This window comes from Falco cherrug, chromosome 1 (assembly GCF_023634085.1).
Source record: "Falco cherrug isolate bFalChe1 chromosome 1, bFalChe1.pri, whole genome shotgun sequence".
Classification (NCBI taxonomy): Eukaryota; Metazoa; Chordata; class Aves; order Falconiformes; family Falconidae; genus Falco; species Falco cherrug.
This window is the reverse complement of record NC_073697.1, coordinates 78,681,882-78,705,898: the sequence shown is the minus strand read 5'-3', so window position 1 is coordinate 78,705,898 and position 24,017 is coordinate 78,681,882. Positions and strand designations below refer to the sequence as shown.

At 37.4% G+C, this 24,017-nt stretch overlaps 1 protein-coding gene across 1 annotated transcript; it reads right to left on the bottom strand.

Annotated features, from left to right (window-relative positions):
* Positions 1-5,760: 5,760 nt before the first annotated feature.
* RBM46 (RNA binding motif protein 46) lies at positions 5,761-23,699 on the bottom strand. The gene is made up of 5 exons (XM_027804548.2): positions 23,509-23,699; positions 22,589-22,750; positions 16,896-17,363; positions 14,701-15,483; positions 5,761-7,171 (listed from the first exon to the last, which is right to left on the bottom strand). Exons 2-5 carry the CDS (start codon positions 22,737-22,739, stop codon positions 7,146-7,148), a joined length of 1,428 nt encoding a protein of 475 aa, XP_027660349.1. The 5' UTR covers positions 22,740-22,750; positions 23,509-23,699; the 3' UTR covers positions 5,761-7,145.
* Between the last annotated feature and the right edge of the window lie 318 nt (positions 23,700-24,017).

Sequence of the window (24,017 nt, the reverse complement as noted above, 5' to 3'; positions counted from 1 at the left end):
GGGGTGTGTGTGTGTGCCTTTTCTACATTTTTGTCTAGTTTACACAAAAAACAACAAAACCTTTTATCGTTGCTCCTATGACCGCAGTTTTCACTGTAAGACCTTCATGTGAGAAAGCTGCTCCCCCCTCCTTAGAAAGCTGGTGCTACAAACAAGCTGTCAGCCATTTTCTGATGTACCTCTATTCCCTGTATAAAAATAATGTATTAAACCCCAAACATCTCCTTGGATTCCATAAAGAATTTTGAGCTTTAGCCATAGCTATCCACAAGAGAGAACTGCAATTGTGCACTTACACTTTGCTGTGTGCTCCTCAAAATCTGTGTCACCCTGTAGCATCTTGATTATTATTTTTTTTTTGCACTTACCCAAGCCTTCCTTTGCTATTTAAGTTTGAGGCATCTCCTCCTCAGCTAGAATCACTTAATTCCTGAAAGATCACGACAGCTTCCTGCTGAGCCCAGACAGCCTTCCCTATAGATGTTATTCTGCCTAATCTTCCTGAGCCTGATTAATGTAAGCACCTTTAGCATAATTAAAGTATATACCTACAAACACCACAATGATCCTTATCACTTAAAAAAAAAAAGGAGGGGGGGGGGGCAGTTAGTATGGAAACTTAAAGGTCTCTTTCCTCATCAGTCTGAATCCAACCTCCTACTCTGTCTTCTCTAGGAGTGTGCTGCCAATAGTGAGTTCTGTCTGAGAAAAGGTACCGGGAAATGGAAAGAATCGTTCTTCCCCTCTCTCGCTGCTGTACCTGCAGGACAGAGCAAGGGAGACACCAGGATCTGGGACAGAAGGGCCCTGTTGCTGCAGGGACCCGCCAAGGCACTCAGCACAGGTAGGAATGTCACATACACTGCTTCAGGAGTGCCTGCCCACCTGAGGACAGCCCAGATCCAGGAGTTACATCCTCTCCTCAAACACAGGGGACAGAAATAGTTTGGCAGAAAGGAATACAGAGCCGAGATGGAAGTACACATCCAGGGAAAAACAGGAATCTCCAGGGCCATTCTTCTTAAAACAGTAATTATATCTTTTTTTTTCTTCATTAGAGTAACTACATAAGTATCACAGCCCAGAGGCAGGCCCCTGAATCATAAAGGGGTAAGGTTTAAGATGCCTCTCTTGTATTTCCTGTCGGTTTGGTAAGTTTCCTTTGCTTAGAGAGCTATTTTATCCCTTGAAATGTTTTGACTTCTCCTAAAAAAAACACGTAACTCTGTGAATACCATTCTTGACATTCTAGTCTTTCGCTGTTTGCTTACACAGAGACATTTCCAGCTTTGACAAAGATAATTTGACTTGCTTTGGTTTGCATACACTAGCGAGCACTTCCCTCTGCAGGAAGCTCTAAGTAAATAGCAGCCACAGCCTCTGGCACTGGAAGAAAATGTTTGAGGCCTCAAGTGGTAACTCATGTAGTTAATTTAACTGAAATGGGTACTTGTTTCTTGGCGAACTGCCCTAGTGGTACAGTAATGTTTTACATTAAGTTTTCCATCAAGGTATTTATTTTTTCCCAGTGGATTCTGACAGCACATAAATAATCTGCCTTTATCCATGTAGAATATTCTAACACTGGTGCTTACAAGCATTACCCTCCTTGGACTGTCAGAGGAGAGAGGGTCATCTTTCATGTCATAGAATGGTTTGGGTTGGAAGAAGCCTTACAGATCACTAGTTCCACCCCCCCTGCCATGGGCAGGGACACCTTCCACCAGCCCAGGTTGCTCCCAGCCCCATCCAGCCTGGCCTTGAGCACGTCCAGGGATGGGGCAGCCACAGCTGCTCTGGGCAACCTGTGCCAGTGCCTCAGCACCCTCACAGGGAAGAATTCCTTCCCAATACATAACCTAAATCTATCCTCTTTTAGTTTAAAACAGTTACCCCTTGTCCTATCACTGCAGGCCCTACTAAAGTCACAATAGTGAAGGGGCTCAGAAAACTCATCAACAGGCTCATCACCAGAAAACTGCAGCCCTCACATTCATAGTGGGAGGATAAAGGAAAGAGATTCGCATCGATCCCATTGAAGAGGTCTGGCTCAAATTGTAAAGAATTTGTGACTCAATTTATAGACTGAATAAGCAGAAGGAAAAATTTCACCTCCTGTCTCAAAAATCTTGTTTATGAAGTTTTCACTAATACTGGTAATAAAGCGGAGTCACTTTTCAGTTACAGTTCAGTTACCTCGGCCTCTTCCCCAGGAGTGAAACTTAAATAAGCAAGCCACAACCCTAAGGAAGTCCTGAAGGACTGCATGATCATCCAGGTTAACTCCACCCAAACACCTCCCAAGTAGGAAGACAACGTAACAACCGTGCCGAGATCAACATGCAGAGGAGTACGTTCAGAAACACTGCAGTTCCATGTCAGCTGCGGATACCGAATTCTACAATCTCAACAGCATCACAAGGTGGGACAGCTGAGCAGGTAAATGCCCCATGCTAATCTGCTGACAATAAGAGAATGAGCCGGAGCTGGTGATGCTTGTGCTCAACTGGAGGACAAACACACCGCACAGTAAGCCAGACGGCAGAGGAAAGGAAGACGTTTTGTGTTGAGGGGCGCAGAGTTTAGCCAGGCACACGCTGCCATGGCTTTCTAAAGGAACCCGACTTCCTACCTAAACTGAACTGTAGCGAACAGACCAGCCCCTGGGAGCTACAGCCTGGCGTGGTAGATGCTTCTGGTTCCTGCACTGCTTCATTTCAGTTTCTGATTGTGTCAATTACTTTGTGACAGTAAAACTTCTCTACCTCAACACTTCCCTCCTCCCACCTAAAAACTGCAATTTTACACCTTCTTTCTGAAGCATCATAGGTTTTAAAATGCAGAGTAAAATCGCTAGTGCTTGACTTACAAGCCAGTACTGCACTTGAAGTTATGACCCTGGGTTACTCACCTCTTTCAAGTCTAAAACTTTATCTGATGGCTTAAAGAGCATTGTTGCATTCTCAAAATGTTAAGACTGGAACAATCTTGGTTTTGCAGGCTTCTTTTTGAAGATTAAGTGTCCTTATACTTCAAATTTCACCGGCCTTCAAGCAGTATGTAAGACTTTCTTTCAATTCCCACAAGCAGATATTTGCATTCTAGAGTCCTACATATTCCACCTGAGTTGACAGTGGTTGTGGTGGTTAATTGTTCTATGGCTGCAGTTTACATTTCTGGGGACTGAAAAGCTTTTCAAAACAAGGGCCAGGGGTAGAGAAATTGAGCCCTTCTGCAGTAAGGCTAAAGCTTTGTCAGTTGAATGGAACAGCTGGGGTATACTTAGATCTAATTCTTGCTAATGCTCCTCCATGGTAGTTTTGCAGTGCCTGTACCTTGGAAAAGGCCAGCCCTCAACCTGATCCCATATGCCTGATGCCAGTCCTGATACCCGGTGCCATTCTGGGGGCTCGAGCACTGCTTTCACAAGGCAACATGGGCTCTGTGGCCTGAAGAGGCTGTTATCACTGATGCAGCCTGCAATGCAGCGGGGACAGCAAGCCTTTTTACTTTTTCTGACTCTTAAACCAAATGGTTCAGCCACAGACAACTTGGAACAATTTCAAGGCTTTTAACAGCCTCCTTAGCACAGTGAGACGCTAGTGAGGGGTCAAGGATGGAGCTCCAAATCACGGCTTTAAACCTTCCCTTTCCTTGGCTGTTTTGGGGCCCAAACGAGCTCCTTCTAACTGCAGGGAAGTGGTATTTAAGACTGCTGGATCATTACCTGTTTGCCTTTCTCTGGTTGTCCGTTAACTTGAACACTAAATATTGCGAAGAGATGCTAAACTGGTCATCCTTTGTTAGGCGCAGCAACTGTGATAACAAATTCACTGAAAGACTTTTGATAACTGACTTCTTGGGGTTTGCTTTTACCTCAAGAGCGTGGGTTAACCTAGTAACTCCCAGCTACTTGCTCTTTAATACTGTTTCCTATTTAAAAGAAGTTCCCATTAATTTAGTAATTCTGGTTTGTGTTATTATACAGGACACTAGTTCTCAGTAACAAATAGTCTTAGTTCCCCCCACCCCATCTACTGGGTTTTTTTCCCCATGTCAAAAACAGGTTGGAAGAGAGAGGCTGCTGCCACAACACGCTTGCTTCATAACATTGGCTTTGCCATCTCTCACCTGTTACATTACAAGGTAGTAATAATAATATTAAAAAAAAAAAGAGGGCAAGCAAGCAGATGAAAAGGTAATTGTAAAAATAAGGACTACCTTTTCTTATTTAGGGCAACTTTTTAATACAGTGGGTTTAGCGCAAAGGAACAAACTTTGTTTCACTGAAGTCAGTAACCTCTAGTTTCAGAGGGACTTCTGGTTTCTACACCAATTATAAAACAGGATGGTGTACAGTTTCACTTTTATCAGTTATACAACAGTACCGTAAAAAGAGATGCAACACTATGTTCTCCCTTTGTCACGACATTTTTAGAAGAAATACATGGGTTGGTTTTTTTCAAAGGCTAATAAGCTCCAGTGAGACTTTTATAAATATGAAAAATATGCTTGCGATTTTGCACACTGATTAAGAGATTTTTAATTATCTGTTCTAAATAAACTTCAAAACCCCTGAATTACAGCTACAGAGTGCTACTGCTGCTTCAGCTGCTTATTCCTTACACCTTTGTTCTTACCTGCAAAACGAAGACCAAATTCTGTCTTCCACCCAGTACTCATTACACTCAAACATTTGATCATGGGTTTGTACAGTCACACTTGTTGGGTCTACTGAAAATGACTGCCAAGGTACACGCTGGCTTTAATAATTATGGGAGTTGCTAGTTTGTAATGAATCGGCCTTTTGCACAGATTGCTTCAACGATGCGAGCACAGTTAGAAATGTGAACAAGAAGGATGTTACATACCTGAAAAACATAATCCCATGGCTTTCTACAGTACCAGTCAGTACCTCCTTTTGTTTGCTGGGTTAGTCAGCTCTCCTACAGGTATTCATTTTAATGCTATGCAATCTTTGTGCAGCCTGTCACACAGTTCCCTAAAGTACCTAACGATACCAATTCCACCTAGGTTTGGTTGGCCCAGACTTCCCTTAGAAGTATTACAAATATTGTTTTATCCAATCTTTCTTATACATGCTAAAAGTCTACTGTATTTTCAAGGTGTCATTAAAGGCATCTGTAACAAGAAATTGCAATAAAAAAGCAAGTCTTAATCAAGGCACCTGAAAATACAAAAATAAAGGTAATTTCAGTAGTATGTAGACTAGAATTCTCAGGCTGCCAGGAACAAATACTTTAAAATTAGTTCTCCCATATCTTATCAGCACTGTACTGTATTATTCTCCTTATCAGCACTGTACTGTATTATTCTCTCTCAAACACTGATTTTTGTCTTGGCCTCAGGGACCCACTTAGTTTAACCATGAAGTAAAGCAACAGTCCCCTCTTTTCCTCCCACAACAAAGCTTCTTAGGAAATCGTAACAGTTCAACAACTTTCAAATGTGATGGAAATTACTAAGCAAACTCACTTTCTAAAAATTACTTTTTTCAAGGTTTCACCAAACCACTTAATTACTCGTCCTCTTGTTCAGCAAAGCACCTGCACTGGAGCCTCTGGCTAAAGTTTGCTACTAGAGAAAGCAAAGTGAATCCTGCAAAGTAAGTTTGTGAAGGTATGATGTATAAAATAATATTTTTTTTTCACACACACCAAATACTAACAACATAAATTTAATATAAATGTTAATTCAAGTACATAAGTCAAACACATGATTTCAACATTAACAATTACAACACTTAAAACAACTACTACGTAGCTAGTATCAAATGCAAATAAAATTAAATTGCTACAACTGCACCTAAATTATCATCAAAAGACAATTTAATAGGGTGATGAAACATGTTGAACCAAAATAAGTAATGGACCACAATAGTTGACTGCTTATAAGAAAACTTATTCAACTTTAAATCTTTCCATTGCATAGTTTTCTGTCTACATAATATTTGGTTTTGAGAAACACATTTCAGACAAAACAATACTTAAAACCAATACCTGCATAGGTGAGACCCTTAGACTCTTTAACATATGCTACTCGGCCCATTCCTTGACCAGGAACTGAAACTATATACTAAATTTCAAAAACGATCTACTGTATTAGTTTCAGATTTTTTAAAAAAAGGAAAAGAAAAAAAAAAAAGGCCTGTACTTTTTGTCATTCAATAAATAGAACACTTCACTGAGAAATGCTAGAGTCACAATAAAATTAAAAACAGCCCACTCAGAATGAATTACATATACCCGATTTAAAAAATTTAAAACTATTTTCAGTTCAATGCTAAACAATGTTTTTTAAGAAGAACACGGCCTGATTAGAAAGTGAGCAAGCTGCTGTTCAACATGGCTACTGCGGGCAAATAGGAGGGCTGGTTAAGAGGGATAGCCTAGGTAAGAGTAAGGCCTCTGTTTACACACGCATCCAGCAGAGAGGTGCTAACAGCAGAGACAACTTATTGAGCTGTACAGAAAAGTACATGGAATTTGTATATGTCAAGATTATATTTTTTTGTCCATTTTTGTTTTAAAGAATTATCTAAGGTATTGAACCTCATTGCTATGACTATAGAAATACATCTCCTGTAGCCTGATGGTATGTTGACATAAAGCCCTTCAAAATACCACTCATCCATTGATGTAATGCTATCACAGAAGCAAAGATTGTATTTGGACTTTCCTACCTATAAAACTTTGCACCAAGTTTGCGGTGGTGTGTTTTTGTTGTTTTGGTTTTTCTTAAATGTTTGCTTAGGATTCATTACTTACAACAGAAGCTGTAAAAATTCTGCATGAAACTCAAAACAGAAGAGTAGGAATTGTAACAAATTATTTCAACACTAAAAATAAGCTACTGTTGTATAAACTATTACAGGTAATTAAAATTTTTTGAACAAATTATCTTTTCAAAACAAATTTAATCAAGCTAACAAAAACAATTAAACATTTGATTTCACTAATCTTTAAAGTGAAATGTTTAATACACACGTATGCTCTGAAGAATTATTCATCAACAAACGTATAATGTGAATTTTTGGTAATTATCTATCAGTGTGGTGGTTCTTTTTCTTCTTTCGTGGCAAGATCCAAAGCAACAAATTCTGAACTTTTCTTCTTCTGGACAATTCAAGCCAAATAGGGTGTACACTTAGCTGCAGAAAAAGAGGGGGAAGGGCGGAGGCAGAGAAAGAGACACTTATTTTCAGCAAGCATACTGCGTTACCTATTCCAAGATGGATTTAAATCTTATACCAATGCTGCATTCTTCCCTTTCCTCTGCACCCCTAATATGAACTCAAATCATTCAATTATTTAGTCAACGGTTCAAGCAACACCACAAAGAACCTAGTAAAAAAAGAGAAAGAAAAAATGAAACTTACTAACCTCAGGTTTTTTTCCTAAAAACCTTAATAAGATTCTTTGATACTGAACAGAAGTATTTTCTCAGCCTACATATATTTGTTTTTAATGCAACATCACAATATTTCACCTCCACTGAACACAAAATATTAACAAAGACAACTTTAATGTGCATATTAAATCACTCTACTGTTGCATTGATCTGTTGCATCTTCTATGTATCACAGCAGCAGTATTTCATATTTTATATTTAACACTTTAGATCTGAATGTCTTATTAACTATGTACCAACTCCTGCTAGACATAGACTACATAAACTCCAACTTCACTGTGGTCATCAATGGACTAGAAGAAGGCACTAAATGCAATCCTGTTTTGAAGCGACTACTGAAATCAGTCAAGTTATTTCATGGATATACATAGCCCAATGTTTTTGCATCTTTCTTACTTATTTTTTCCCCAAGTTCTCCTACACAGGCCCAGATTTACAAATTTATGTTCCCTGTCTGTAAGCAGCAGCAACAGAAAACAACTGAATCTTCAGGACAAACCCTGGGTGACTCAGGTTAGAAGCTTCCAGCAGTAAACACTGAGCATGGATTTAATGCTATTTTCAAACTGCCTTATAAGCTTTTGAAAACCAATCTCACACTCAGAGAAGATGGTAATCCTCATCTTAAAAAATGAAAGAAGCCTCAGAAGTGACAGACATCCACACTTAAATTCATCCACAAAAGCATTTGAAAAAAGAGAACATTTACCCTTGTAGCATAGAATGCAGGACGTTAAAAAACCCTTCCTGCAAACCAGGAGACATTAGTCTCTTTCTTTCACGTGAAACTGACTACCCAAAGAAACAGTCTGTCACTAGTGTAGTAACTTCACTTCCAAACATAAATTTAAACCCAAGCTGGAAATCCAAATAATTTAGAAATTACTGTGAAAAATGACTTAGTCACTTTAGGAGTAAAAGCCATAATCTTCCTTTGTGTTACACAATCCACATGAACATCAGACTGGATGATCCATCAGCAGGTCCACAGCAGCACAGCTATGCTCTGTTTTGGAAAAAAAAAAAAACCAAAAAACTGGACAAAAGTAGTTCCACAAGCCTTCTCAGAGATGTGTCTGTTGGGGAAATAACTTTGAGACCAACTTCTCTAACGAAGAGCCCAAACAGTGCAGCTAACACAATGTCTCTGAAGGGGACAAAAACCTGCACCAAACAGAATCATGACATGGTTTGGGTTGGAAGGGACCTTAAAGAGCATCTAGTTCCACCCCCCCTGCCATGGGCAGGGACACCTTCCACCAGACCAGGTTGCTCCCAGCCCCATCCAGCCTGGCCTTGAGCACGTCCAGGGATGGGGCAGCCACAGCTGCTCTGGGCAGCCTGTTCCAGTGCCTCAGCACCCTCACAGGGAAGAACTTCTTCCTAATATCTAATATCCTGGGAGGTTTACTCACCTCTACTAGCCCACTATATTGCGTTCAGGGACAGAAAAGTTACATATGCTTGCTCAGGGGCTGTGATAAAAACCATTATGTGTAAGTAATCCGGTAAGTATTTAAGACTTCTAAATTCATACTGTTTCAGAACCTCTTATACTACATTCTGAGCATTTCTAAAAATCCCTAAGAAAATAAACACCTGTTTAATAATCTGTATTTGTTAAACAAAGCCAGCAATTTCTGTTTTGCCTTCTTTTTTTTTTTTAAACATCTTACATTTTGCACCCAGCTGTTGCTTGTTCCAACAGCAATATAGTTAATTTTGACAAAGCAAACCAAGCCAGTGTTGAAGAAAATCCTTACAACGGATATCCCTATAGTAAAATAAAAACATTTCACTTGAACTTTATGTCCAAAATCCAGGGCAGCTATCTATTGATACATTTGTTCCGAGGCCCAGATGCTGAGTACATGCTCTTGAACTAGTTTATACAAGTTTTATCTTTGACTTGTAAATTGCTACTGCATGCAGTATTTAAGAAGATTAAACAAGTGAATTCGTAGTAGTGAGATATAACGCTTGCTCCATCTGTTTCAGTACCGTTTACTACATACATTTTATGTGGTGAACTGGAATTAAAGAGTTATTTACATGCTATAGTTATTAAAATGCTTTTCCTTATTTCAGAGACTTATCAGTACATTTTTAAATACTTTGTTAAATACTTTTAAGTACTGTCTTCTACCTAAAAATTAATTTCTTAAATTGTGCCTCAGTGAGATGCAACATGGATAGCATGTGTGAGTAATCAAAGAACATCCTATTGTTGAATACATGTCTAAGATCTGCCAGATCCCCAAAACTGAAGAAACTACCACAACTTCTTAACTTCTTCCCCATCACCCTTAAGTCAGACTCAGCAGGAAAAGAACTCCCCAGGACTCAGTCTTTGCTACAGAGGGTGTTATCTTAAGGACCAGAAAGAGGTTCTGACATCTTCTGGTATTTCCTGATACCAGTGGAATTCCACCAGCAGTAAGGGAAAACAAAAAACAAAAATAACCACCATGAACCAATCATTCTCAGAAGAATGGCTTCTGATGGTTACTCTTAGTAAAGAAAGGGAGGTGGAAGCTCTCCTATAATTCAGAGCACATCTATGCAACTTCGAGTTCTCTTCTGCCTATACATCAAAGTCATCCAGACAATCTAGCTTGATTCTATAACTAAAAAGCTACATTACTGATGCAAAGGGCCTGAATGACAAATAACGCTTCCTGTTTGGAACTGATTCTGCACTGACACTGCTTCTGAACTAGAGGTAGAATACAGAGTGTGTTAACTAGCACAACTATACAGTCTCCAATTTGGACCTGCCTCACATCTAATCAGTCTCCAGGGCAGACAAGAGTAGGAAGTCTTACTCGACACACATTCAACAGCCAAGCACAGTTTTGCAAACGCTAAGGTGTTGCATAACTTCTAAAGACACAGATCTATTTGCATTGAAATGAGATTCAAATTAATGAAAAAGGTACTAATTTCTTCTACGGTGCATTCAGGTTTTTTTCTTTTTCTGTTCCCCACTGCCACCCCACCTAACAGTTATCTTCTGATATTTCAACATGTAGCTCTGCTCCCCTTCTCACACATGGACATCCAGACATGTAATTTCCATGTATGTAAACAAGCCTGACTGTTTTCACTACCTTGATCTGTCCATGATTTACCCAGTAACATTAAAATACAGGTTATTCATCTTTCAGTGAAATGCTACTTTCTGTATTTTCTCCAAGCATCATTTTCAAAATATTCAGGTGACACCAAGTGGTTAACTGTTGTACTGCTATCTGTTCAGGGCTACTGTTATGTCAAAGTAAATACAGAAATACCTATCACCAAAAACAAGCCAACAGAATGCTTTGAGATTATTAACAGTCCAATTTGAAAATTCTATCAAAGCAGCCCGTTCTCATTCACTTACCTTAGTCTGCTTATATGCTTTAAAAAGAAAACTTGTACACACCATCAAAAAATCAAGTGGGCCAAAAAATTAAGTTCCTGCAAGAGAAGTTACTTACCAGAAGGAATTATTCCATGTCCTCTTTGTATACTCATGCTTTTAGTGAGTTGCTTCCAAGAAGAAACACACTTACACTTTTCCTCAAAATCATTGCTACTTATTAGAAAAAACAAAACCAAACACAAAAAAAAACCCCACACACCGCAAAGAAAAACCACAACACATGCATCCATGCAGCATCATTAAACATGTCAAATCACACAACAGACTCTTCAGTGAGAAGGTGGGATCTTGTGCCACAGCTCGTAACTCTTCTTCAGCTGCAGATGTCTCTTTCAACACAGTGTAAGTATTAAGTTGGAACAAAAACAACTTCTGTAGATTAGATAGGAAAATAAACTTTCTAGACTCCTTAGGGCTATGTTTCAGTATCACGACAATGCCAACATCCAAAAAGAGTTTTATCAACATGAAAAAGATGTATCTTTCCAAAGTCTGCCATGAGGTTTGCTTTGAAATATGGTTCTGTATACTCCATGCAGGGCCAAATCCTCAGAAACAAGAATGCACAAGAAGCCATGAAAAGAAAAAAGTTTTAATAGTTCAAAGAAAACAAGACAGCATTACTAGCACTACGCCATTACACAGAGAACTTTTACAAACCAAACCTGGGATCTGGGAATTCTGCTAAGTAAGAATTCACATTAATTGTGATCATATAGCACACTGAAGTACTCAAAGTACTGTTAATTTAAGCTCACCTTAACATGCTTTCCCTGTAGCACTTGTATGATTGAAGCTATGATTGAAGAGAGAAAAATCTCAACACATACTTTCTTCATTTTTTTAAACTTGTCTGCATTCTGGATTTGACCACAGCTGTGAATAATCATTCTTAGTCTAACTGGTTTTTTGTTCTGGTGATTCTTTCCCAAAAAAGTACAGGAGAGAAAATACTATCTTTAGATAACACATCTGTAAGCCACAAAATGGGCAGGTATGCATGGTCAAGCATAGAACCTGAAGCTGTCTTCATTCTTTTTTAAAGAAGGAAAGTCTCACATCACTATTTCACATTTTGCATCCTTTTCGTGTTCAGATTACACAGGTTATAAAAGCTTTGGCCCTAATTTTCATAGCTATAAAAAACCAGAAACAGACGCTCAACCAGTAACACCACCCACAGTGTGTACAAAACCAGGCACAGATATTTCGCCATTGTATTATTAAAAATAAGTAACTCCCATCACTTTGACCATCTGAAAGCAACGCCTTTTGGAGGTGACCTACTAATGCAAGCCAAAAATACCACTGCTAAAGTGGAGACTGGTTAAGGCTTTGTGTTTTGGAGATTGTCCTTCCTCTGAGACCTTTTGGGCATGCAAAATCAAAACCAAGGAGAAGCAAGATTCTAAGCAAGAAGAAAAAGCTTGTTTACATTTCAGTCATGCATTGCAAAAAAAGGCATCACAGTCAAGCCTTAAAGAAGTCTGCCACAAATTCATCCAGAGGAAAAATCTCACCACAGCCTAAGTATCAAGAGGCTTCCAGAACAAGTGCTAAGTAGCAGTATGAGGAAAAGAAGGATGGCAACACTATTTTAACAGTTTGCTATCAGCAGTAGCTTTTTCAATCCACCAAAACTAGAACAGGTGAGAAAAAAAGAAGAAAGAAAAAAAAAAAAAGAAGGGGGGGAGGGGAATAGAGGGGAACAGAAAAGCCTTTCTTAAAGAAGTTCTCAATAACAAAAGCAGCCATCACTAAACAGGACTCCACTTAATCTTTCTGTTACTATTTCTCCTTCCATTTCCCTGAAAATTTACTTTCACTGGGCCAAAATTACAAAGTAAAAGCATTTTAATAAACACTGCTTTATCTGTTCTCATTTGTCCTCCTTACATTCCTAAAGCAGAATTGAGCTTTAAATGCTGTGGATGTAGTCCTGGGCCCTGTACACATGCACAGCTAATCAGAAAAGGATTATTTACTGTACTGTACAATGTCATCGTGCTTCTATCCAGAGCTGCACTATACTGGATCAAGTCTGATGCCTCAGACACACAGTAGGCACCATCCACAGAGAATGCCACCGCCCTTCAAACCTGGAAGTCCATGGCTTCAGAAGCCTGATATTCTAAACCAAAATGTGAAAAAAACACAGCAGTCTGTTAATAAACACAAATAATAGTATTTAAAGCACAATGTGCTTGAACATCCCAGATAACAGAAGAAACTTTGGAAGAACTTGCCTACCACCACTCTGAAAACCAAAACACTCCCTCCCAAACAAGCCTGACATTGCTTAATTTCTGAAATAAATTAAAAAAACACCAAACAAACACACCAACATACAAAAAAAAACCCAACCCACCACCCACAAACTAAAAAAAACCTCCAACTTTCTGCGCATAATTAGACAAGAAACTAGTTTGCATTATCTGAACAACCCCATCATCTCCAATGTAATTCTTCACAGAAATAATTCTGCATGGACAGGAAAAAAAAAAAAAAAAAGAAAAAAGAAAAAAAACCCGAATCTCTGGCTCTGGGATTCATTAGGAACATTTTTTTTTTTGTAGTAACAGGAAAATATTTATGTTGCTCTAAAAAAAGACTAGCAAGAATTCATTTCATGATACAGCATCTACTGATCTAGTCATGCTGAAAGAAACCATGTAACAACAACACAAGAACTTTAGCAAATCAGAGAAATTATGTGATGGTTTGTAATATATGCCAACTTATAAAGATCAGTCCTATTTCATCTTCAAATATAGCAGGATATAAAGGCCAGAAAGAGAAAACAAGCTAACTAAGCAGAAAAGAAATGTTTAAAAGAACAAGTGGAATAAATTATACAAAGCTTTGTCTGGAAGTATGAGGAGTTTTCAGACCATTATAGTAAGTCTCCGTAACAGCCTTCAAATCTGAGTACCAAAGAGCCAAAATTCCACTTTCTTTGAGGATGGAGTTTGATCTCCAATTGATAGCTGCAATTACTAATGAAACAACCTGGCACTAGGAATCAGTTCTCTGTTCTGAATGCTGTGTGCTGAATGTGCTGAAAAATGCTGGGCAGGAACTAGATGGCAAGTGTTCTGTTTTGTATTATTTACATAATTAATTTCCTAGAGCTCCACGGATAACACTGTCAAAACTCCAATGATCTGTCATCTCAGTTATGAAGAGATTTTACCATTGCTTTTTATAATATAAAAACTTCCCTTTTCTAGCAGCTGCATGCTAATTTTAAGAAATGCAATATATACAAATGAAGACACTAGACTTAGAAATTAAATAAGAATAACTGTATCCATGTTTTATCCCATTTCTGGTTAAAAAAACAATTTAAAAAAGAACAGTAAGTGACAGCACTTGGATACTCTGCTATAGCTTTAGGAACGTCTATAAAGAGCAGTAAGAAAAGCTTCCCAAACCTATTTATTTATCTGAATATGGATCTAACACTTCTGTTTTCCCTTTATGTAATAAATTAAGAACACAGCCTTTCAAATAAATTTTCGGCATCATAATCATCACCCAGAAGACCTTATACCTAAGTCACTTAGCATGTCATCTAGTTCTTCTTTGTAAGTCATTACAGCAGATAAAAGGAAGCAAAAATGACCCTAGCACTGCACTGCAGATGTTTACACACTGTTTCTTCAGTTCTCTCACCTGATGGTCCAGACTCAACTGACAATGTAAGAAATAATTATTCTGTGGACTAACTTGTATTTTATATAAAGATACACACCAAGGCAAGATACATAGACAAAGAACAGTATTAAAGTAACTTTTCTAGCTTCGTTTCTTAAGAACTAGTTGACAACATTTATGCTTACCTAGATGTAGAAGTGTGAACTGTGCTGCCAATTCCTTTGCACCTTCTACTGTTGTACAGAGTTTGTCTGGCATGAAGTAACTCTGGGAACCATCAGCTATACTTGGAATAAGCACCTTGTACACCAAGAGAATTCTCCCATCCTGACTTGTGGTTGAATACAGGTAGTATTCTGGCGGTGCCCAATTATTTTTATTGCAAAAATAATCCAGGTGCATTGCTGCAGAACTGAAGTGACTGGATTTTAAAGAATACATGCTAATTGGAGTAAGCTTTATTCCTGGAAAAAAAGGGTATGTACATCTTTCAACTTCAGGGGGGCTTGGACTGTGCTGACCATTAAGACGAACTGAAAGACTTGCTGGTTTCCCTAAGGATTTTTGATGACCATCTTCTTTGTTAGGAAACCCTGAGAGATTTTCTGAACCAGGACCTATCTGACCATTGAAATGTTGCTTCCAAGTATTTTCTTTGTTAACTGGCTTTGCCAGTGTCACCTCAATACTAGCTCCATCAATGCACTTCCCATTCATTACAGACATTGCAGCAATGGCATCTTCTCGGTGGAAAAAATGAACAAACGCATAGTCTCTCAGCTTCTTTACACGTTCCACTACTCCTGGCTTGAACTTGTTGAATTCAGCTTTAATTGTGTCCTCTGTAGTAAACATCATTAAATTTCTTACATATAGTACTTTAACTCTTTGCATTGTTTCTTCATCGACTTCTTTCTCAGGATCTGCCCAGTCTACTTGAATAGCATGGCCCCAGAGCTGGAATGTTCCTACAGCAAAGCAGTATTACATCAATAAGAAATATGCGAAGGAAAACAAAATCATTCTTATCAACTACCTCTACAAAAAGCAAACGTGATGCATGACACATGAAACTGGTTTTTGTTGCCTGCATCTACTTAAAGCAAAATATGTAAAATATTGCTACTTTAAATTATTAAAGAAAGTAAGACACTGAAAAAATTCAGTGTTCTATCTGTAACCTTTAGGTTCATTCAGCAACATAAGCTGTAATAACAGATTTTGTGATTCAGTGGCATGCATATACATGCATATATAAAGCAAACATAAGCAACACTGTTTTGCTAGTTATTAAACACAGCCTCCTCAGTAATATATCTACTTTAAAAACTAAGGTCAACACCTGGAAGAAGTAATCTAAATGTATATGGACTCGTGTATAGCACGAGCCTTACTCTATGTTGCAGCAGACACTGAAACCATGAACTAAAAAAAAAAAAAACCCACATTGCTACTCATTTCAAGCCACCACTTTGCATAATCACACAAGTAGTTTATTTTACATTCAGTGATATTGCCATATTTCTCCCATTATTTTACAAGGCTTATTTAAGTCTTAGGTAACACTTCTTCCTAACACTGTCAGCAATCAACGTGCAACTTGCCTACATCTTTGCCTTAATACATAAGAGTTTTTTCATTCATTTCAGCAAGGCCAATGCTGTATTATCTGGTTTAACAACTTTGCTTCTCAAACTATTTTGTTTCATTTCCTGTTTAATTTTTCTTCCTCTCTTCTACAATTTCCCTTTTTAACTGTACCTTCACCTAGTCCCTCCTCTTCCACTATATTTAATCCCTTATATTTCCCCCTCTCAAAATGAATAAAGGTGCAAAGAAAAAGTTGTCTTCTATTTGTTAAACTCTTAAAATTATTTTCTAGTAAAAGATTAAATACCCACTTTCAACATATTTAAAGTATGAAACAGCAGTAACATCATTTGTGACACTTAAAGGTAATAAGGAACACATTCCAAGTAGTTTATTTTTTAGGCTCAGCTTTAAGAGAATTCATGTACAGGGCCTAGAGCATGCAAATGAAAACTGGATGGACGCCCAAGCAAATACCTATCTTGGTGTAAATTACAGTAACTTGTGCTTATAAAATCAATGGCTGCTCTTTCATTCTCAGAATTGCTTAAATGTTAAAAGCCCAGCTTCTTTCCTAAAAAAATAAATTATGAAATACAAACCAAAAAAACCCCGATTTATGAATGAAAAAAACCGAAACCTCTTTAGCTGAAAGGCAGCACTGCAGTTTTGTAACTCTCAAAATACCTTAAAGAAAGGAAAACAAGGATGATCATCCACACCCGACACCCCCCACAAAATGGAGACAGATACTCCCACAAAAACTAAATTTAATTACAAATAGGTTTACCTGGGATTAGCCGTCTTCTAGCCATTGCAGCTGCTCTGTGAGATTCATATTCTACAAAGGCAAAGCCACGATTTTTTGTTTTGTCAGTGGCATTTGGATAAACAATGACATCCACCACTCCTTCTGTAACTTTTCTCATTTCATTCAGTATTTCTTCTTTCTTCTTCTCTTTTGGAATTGCTCCAATGAACAGTCGGCAGTTATCCAAGCTTACGCAGACACCAATAAATTTCCCTGGACGAATTTCGTAATTATTTAGAATCCTGATGGCTAGCTGGGCGTCCTCTTTAGTAGTATACATCACAAAAGCATAGCCTCGATTCTCACCACTAAATTCCATCATCAGTCTGAACTCATAGATTTTCCCAGCTTTCTCAAAAACAGGAACTAATTCATCTTCATACATATCACGAGGAATTTTACCCACAAAAACTTCACATCCACGAGGTGGTGGAGGACCTTCCCAACCTTGAAATAAATCATCCAACAACAATCTTAGTACAAACGCCAGATAAGCACACTTCTCATCCCCGTAATTTGCAATTGGAAGTTATTTACTTATTTTTAGTCTCAATTTAGAACTAGCATGTTCTCATCCATTATTTAATTCTTATTTTTGCTATGTTTAAATAAAAAAATGCTATAAGCCCATGATCTGTATTTCTTCTAATTCCATCTTCTGCTTTTTTCACTGAAATCTCTATGCCAACCCACTGAACCTAGCATTATTAAAACACTGATAGGTTTGCTATAAGAGTCCACGTTTCAATTATTTTTTGTCCTATAGAATTATATGTCAGTTTATTAATACAATCAACAGGTGATAACTGAGAAACAACTTAAGTTCTTTTTTCTACTCTAACATTCAGAAGTTGCAAATGTTTCTCTGTACTTCTTCCCATATTTTACGAAATTTTGGTCAGGGTCCCCAGTGCAGTATTTATTTTTTTTCTTCCTTGACATCATTCAGAAGGACCAAATATTTTGCCTCCACCTCCTCCATTCATCCACTAAAACAGGACTCCCTAAGGAAGGCAGGATACAGAGCCATCCTTTCTTCAACAGCCAAAAGGCTGAACACTTTTCCTCTAAAAACAGACCATGCTTTTCACAGGCTGGAGCTGGATGTAGGAAAAAAGAAAAAAAAAGAAAAGAAAAAAAATCCACAGAACAAGCCAGTCCCTAGTTCACATCTGAAAGTTACAAGAACATCCATGCCTCTGTCCTTAAGCCAAGGACTTTAATACACTCTTTTATATCTCTGCATAGGTACATTTAAAAACATGGAGTTATAGTCTGCAAATATGGCACTCCACTTTCCCAAAATACACATTTCAAAAAAAAAAAAAAAAAGCTTGAGTTTTTTGTAACAAATTAGACGAAACAGAAGTTTCAAAGGCAGACAAATAGTCAAACCATAGCTAACAGCTTTTTCTGAAGCTCTGACAAGAAAGGTTCTCTGCATGACAGAAAACAAGTACAAAATTGGCAGAAACAATTCATACAAAATTTCTTAAGTACTAGTATGAAATGACAAAGTATAAGGAGGTAAAGTGAAAAAAATTATTGAAAAATTACTGTTGACAAGTTAAAACAAGAAGGTAATTAAATACTTTGGCTTGAAGCTCAGGATAAATTGTATTTAGATGATTTTCTAATTAACTTAAAACTTTTTCCTTCATATTAGTATCAGCAAAGGGCACATAATTTACTCGTGAAAAAAATTTTAACAGAATTGAGAAATTTTTGCCTTCTCACAGAATAAATTTTCATCTATAAACTGTAGACTAGGAACTACATAGTACACGGGGAAGCTACCAAGGCATCAGAACTGATATGCATTTGGAGCCACGCTGCCACGGCTTATCCAGGACAAAGTCTGGCCCTGTTCCATGCAGCACTCAACATCTTTATCATGTTCAGCTTTATAAACATTTATGACCACTTCAGCTGAGGTCTGACAGGACATGGCAGGTAATCCAGTTTGCAAGTTAGTACTGCCATCACTCACATCATGCCAGTCAGTTGCCCACCTAAAAAGCACAAACTAACAGTACATTTAGGAGCTCCAAAGACAAAAGCAACTGCACACCTTCATGAGGAAAAGAGAAGGCTACGCTTGGCTGTGTAGGAAAGTAATGTAATTCAGTAACAATGTTCATTTACTAACTAGACAAACTTTTACAATCATCTTCAGCCTGGTAACTGATTAAACATCAGTTTTCAGTAAGTAAAAAGCCATCTACCATTCAAAAAGACACCCTTCTTATTTTAGAGCTGCATACTAACTTAGCATTCCAGCACATTATGGTCAACTGGGAGTAAGTTATGACTCCTGACTTAAAACATGGTCTGTGCCACATTTGCCAACGAGCAACATATAGTTAAAGCAAGCATGGAAAGAACTACCCAAAAGCACCGTTCCTCAAGTAGTTCCCAACTGACCAGACCATTTCCTTGACTGGGTATTTGATTCATTCACAGATGATACATTATGGGATTCCTTTCTTTGCAGCGGTTCAAATGATCAAACTTCAGTGAACATTATAGTAATAATCCTCCCACTGTTAGTGAGATCCATGTAATCTCAACTTTTCTTCCATGTAATTCTAATGACTTACATACCTAATGGCATTATACCTGCAACAATCTAAGCAGAGGACTCAAACAAAGCAATGAAAATTCACAATCTTAAAGATTTGGTTTTCCTCACTCTACAGGTACATTTTCCACACGTGGCATAAACTGAACAAGAACTGTGCTGCTGCCAATTGAAGTGTGTGTCGGGGGGAAATAGTATTTTTTAGGGCAATTTTGAGCCAGAAGAGTTGCTTGCTCTGGGTAATGTGCCAGTCACATAAATAACATGATAACAGCAAAACAGAGCTGACAGTGAGACCATCTCCTTTGAGAGCAACACAAGTTTATAGAAATCACATCTTACACAAGCAAAATTCACAGTGAAACTCTTCATTTACAGTTACTGTAAACTTATTACAAGCCATCTCAAACATTCAAGACTCATCTGCCTGGAAAACCATTTATAGTAACTTGGGGTAATTCTCAGCCTAAGGAAGTATAAAAACTCACGAAAATTTAAAGGAGAGGTATATAATTAATGTCAATGAACAGTTGCAACAAAAATATACCTTGTCAAACGCATCTAGTTACAGAAATTCAATTAAATTTGCCAAACACATATGCTTAATACTGCCTAATGTTCTAATTAAAAATCATATTGATAATGTAACAAATGTATTACATAATTTAAGAACAGGCTGAGACCTCAAAGTAGTCAGTGATTCCCTGCAGTTCTTTTTCCAGTGCCATTTGCAAAATAATTTCACAAGGCTTCCTTTGGCTATTTTATATAGCCTAGTAAAAGTATGTACATACTTTTAGACTTGGAAAAAACTTCCCAACTTCCAGAAAAAAATAATTTTGATGCAGCTGTTATCTTAAACTACGTATAGCAATGAGCAATACAGTTCATGCTTACAAGCATGACTTACAAAGATAATGGATTACAGGCCACAACTGAGAACTAACTGAAACAGCAGTACAAAGAATTTTCCTTCTTTCTGCTTGTGTAAGTGCATAATCTGACTCAAAAAGATGCGTTACTGTGCTCCATGGGATACAACCAAGACTAATGGCAAAATTCTTCTACACAGTTGATGTCAACAACTAGGAAAACTATTCAAAATAGAAAACATGCTTCATAAAGATTTAAGGCATTTGACATATTTCATCAGAATAACAAGCAATGTTAAGATAAAGGGAAATGACACAGTATTATTACAGAGAATTACAGGTACTAAGTATTTCATAAGGAAATTTCAAAAAAACTATCTCAGACTAGAAATAAAGCCCAAATTCAGCAGCAATGACACTAACCATTTTAACAAGGTAAGTGTAGGAGGAGATAATCCCACCTTTCAGAGCTCTCAAAACCAAAGCTAGATACTAATCTGAACATGTGTCTTAGCCAAAAATAGTCATCAGGCTCAGCACCGTAACAACTGCAGAAAGTAAATGTGTAAGACATATAGAAGTTCAGACTAAATGATATAGAAGCAACTTAATTTCTTAACGTATTCCTGAAACGGAAAAAATGACATTTTGGTAGGGAAAAAAACCAAACATAAATTTAAACGCTTGAACAGAAGAACAAAAAAATAAAAAAAACAAAATGAAAAAAAACCCCAAAATGTATCTACTGAAATATTCCTCCTCCGCTGTTCAAGTGCCTTCATTCAAAACAATAATAAATTCAATCATTTGGGTTTTATTAATTTATTTAACAAACTTTCAGCCTTTGCATCACGAGATAAACCCACTAGTTTCCAGCATTCGTATAAGCACGGATTAAAGCTGAATGATCCTGCAACATCTTCAAACAAAAACACCCTTTAACAGTCCTACTTAAAACTAAACAAAAGCTTTTCCTTGCACTACCTGTGAGCATTACTCGCTTTCTGTAAATTAAATCTGCCGCAGCAGTTTTCAGCAAAAGTATTTTAGCAGGGAATAGGGCTATTTCAAGAGATTTATTATTGCCAAGTTACTTAATCACAGTATCAGACACGTTTTTAAAACAGCATTTAATATACAAGAAAAAAATCAAGTCTTCCAACACAGTAACATCCTGAAATGTTTACTAAATCAAATAGCCACTGTTTCAAAATTGCAATATACACATTCCATATAGTGCAGGATTTAATTCTTCTTTTTTTTTCCACTGACTTTACTGGAAATATAATTGGGCATACACAAAAACAATTCAGTGGAAAAGTTTGTTTTCACTGCAGCAGTAACTTCCCAGTTCAAGCATGTAGGTCTCCTTTCTGCATCATGACAATAAATCCCAAATCACCATACACTCACCAAGAGGACTGTAGTTTTTATAACAATCTCTGTTATCCTCTGAGATTTTTATCAACTGTTATTTTCTTTTTACATATGGATACATACTCAACAATTTCTGTCTTCCATTGTATTAAGTGAAAGAACAGTAACACAGGAATAATAAACTGTTGTACTTCATTGTTAAAAACACATCCAACGAAAGATAAAAGCTCCAGAAGTTCAGCTATCAATTTTTCTTCTCAGAATGAAGGGGTGTGGGGGTAGTTATGTTAGATATGGAGAACAGATTAGTCAACTCTGAAAACAAAATGAGTTATATTATATTCACTGGTACCACTTCAGAGTTTGTTAACAACAAATATATACATATATATATATACACACACACACAAATGCTTTGGCCAGTGCAAGTGGAAAGACAATAAATAAAAGTAGGTTATGCTTGGTTTCATCAACTTGTTTTTCCCCTTCTGTGCGTCTAAGTATTTTCAAGCATGTTCTCAGTAATATGGAACACACTCAGTATTTTCAGCTCCACATTCCTTTTGCTACCTGTCAATTTTAGCTGTTCTTAAATCGGTGACTTCTTAAATCCAACGAGAGCAAATGTTCAACATAGTCTAGGACAAGAGATCTCAAAACTGCTAGAAACTGTAAAGCACATCAAGACGCTGAGCACCTTGTGTTTCTTACACTCCTCCCATAAGCACCTACTAGCGGTCACTGTCAAGATACAGGGCTATGCAACTTTTCAGCCTGATTAAGTATAGCTCTCACTGGAAAAAAATGAAGTTCAACTTTGTAATCTGAAAAGAAACACCTACCTGGTGGAGGACCACCGAATTTTCTTTGCCCATTTTCCTGAACCATGCTGTATCCAGTCTTCTCCATCAGGGCAAGTAAGGCAGCCTCATTCTGAGTGCCACTTCGGATTTTGCCACATCCATTTGCTGCAGCTTTACTTTCCTCATGCATATCTGCAATAGCTTCAACAGAACATTTCCACTATTTCAGTTCAGATAATTCTGAATTGTTAGATGTACAGAGAAGCTACCAAAACACAGGAAAACAACTTACGCTATACTTGCCTGTTTACTGTGACTTTGTTTAGCATAAGGCTTCAGTCCTATATCCAACTACTATCATCTATATAATGCTTTCAAAACATTGTTCTGTAGCTATGATAATCTTGAACCTTAACCAGCAACTACATAGTCTATATGCTAACTTTTGTTAAGTGGTATCACAACTATTTTCTAAGTATGCTGCCCTTCAAGTAGAATAACGAACTCTTTCATACATCACATTATTACAGTTGCGTAGCGACCTATATGCTACTCAATGTGACAAGTTCCACTTTTTTATTGCTGTATTTTATAGAAAAACTAATGATTTTTCAACTATTTTAGTACAAAAATACTTAAGAAATACATTAAGTCCATGCCTATTTAATACAAAGAATTCAAAGAATGAACAAAATAATTTAATTTAAACCAATACACAACAAAACCAGGCAGAACTGTCTGGTAAAACTAAGGGGCTTAATTAAACCCACCTCTGGGATTCTTGTTTTCATTACTTTATTCATTTTCACTATTTCCAGAACTAAAAAAGTTTATCAATATAGTTGTTGCTGTTGTATCCACTATTTCTCTGGCATGCCATGATCTAGTTCGGCTGCTTTATGTTTCTGTCATCCAGGTGACAGGAAACAATGACACCAAGGAACCTGTTTGGTACTTACAACTTTGCTAGTCAAGCCTCCAAAAAAAATTAACTTTCAAGTCAGATATTTTTTTTTCCCCAACTGATCTCTTCTTTTCCCAAGATTTTCTGCGTTAAGGTCTGCAATACTTGGACAAGCAATCTTCTTCACCCCTTCAATCCTTTGTGTAAATGGTATATCCAAGTGCTATGCCACTCATTCTCCAAAACAAATGCTGCCAAAAAAAAACACCAGCAAAAAAATAAGCTACAACTTCTGTTTGTCATTTAACTTCCCTTGTATTTTCAGCTTGCTTTGTCTCTAGGATCAGACACAAATAAATCATGTCCCGACACATCAGCAGTTGATTTTTTTTAAAAGAAAAAGTCAAAACCAGCTTAAATTTCACATAAACGTTTCCTGTCAACCCACTATTGTCTGATGAACAACAAGGCTTCCTAATTAAGGCCTCGATTAACAAAGTATCTGGAAAACAGAGAATAAAGGCAACTAAATCAAGGGCAGTGAAGAGCACACAAGCATTCACG

What these genes read in the sequence shown, in the direction of transcription:
- RBM46 (XM_027804548.2), bottom strand. Translation starts at nt 22,739, where the DNA reads ATGCATGAGGAAAGTAAAGCTGCAGCAAATGGATGTGGCAAAATCCGA. An exon ending in TAGAAGACGGCTAATCCCAG is followed by an intron (nt 15,484 to 16,895) that starts GTAAACCTATTT and finishes GCTTTGCTGTAG; the next exon opens with GAACATTCCAGCTCTGGGGC. An exon ending in GTTCACACTTCTACATCTAG is followed by an intron (nt 7,172 to 14,700) that starts GTAAGCATAAAT and finishes CTTTTTCTGCAG; the next exon opens with CTAAGTGTACACCCTATTTG.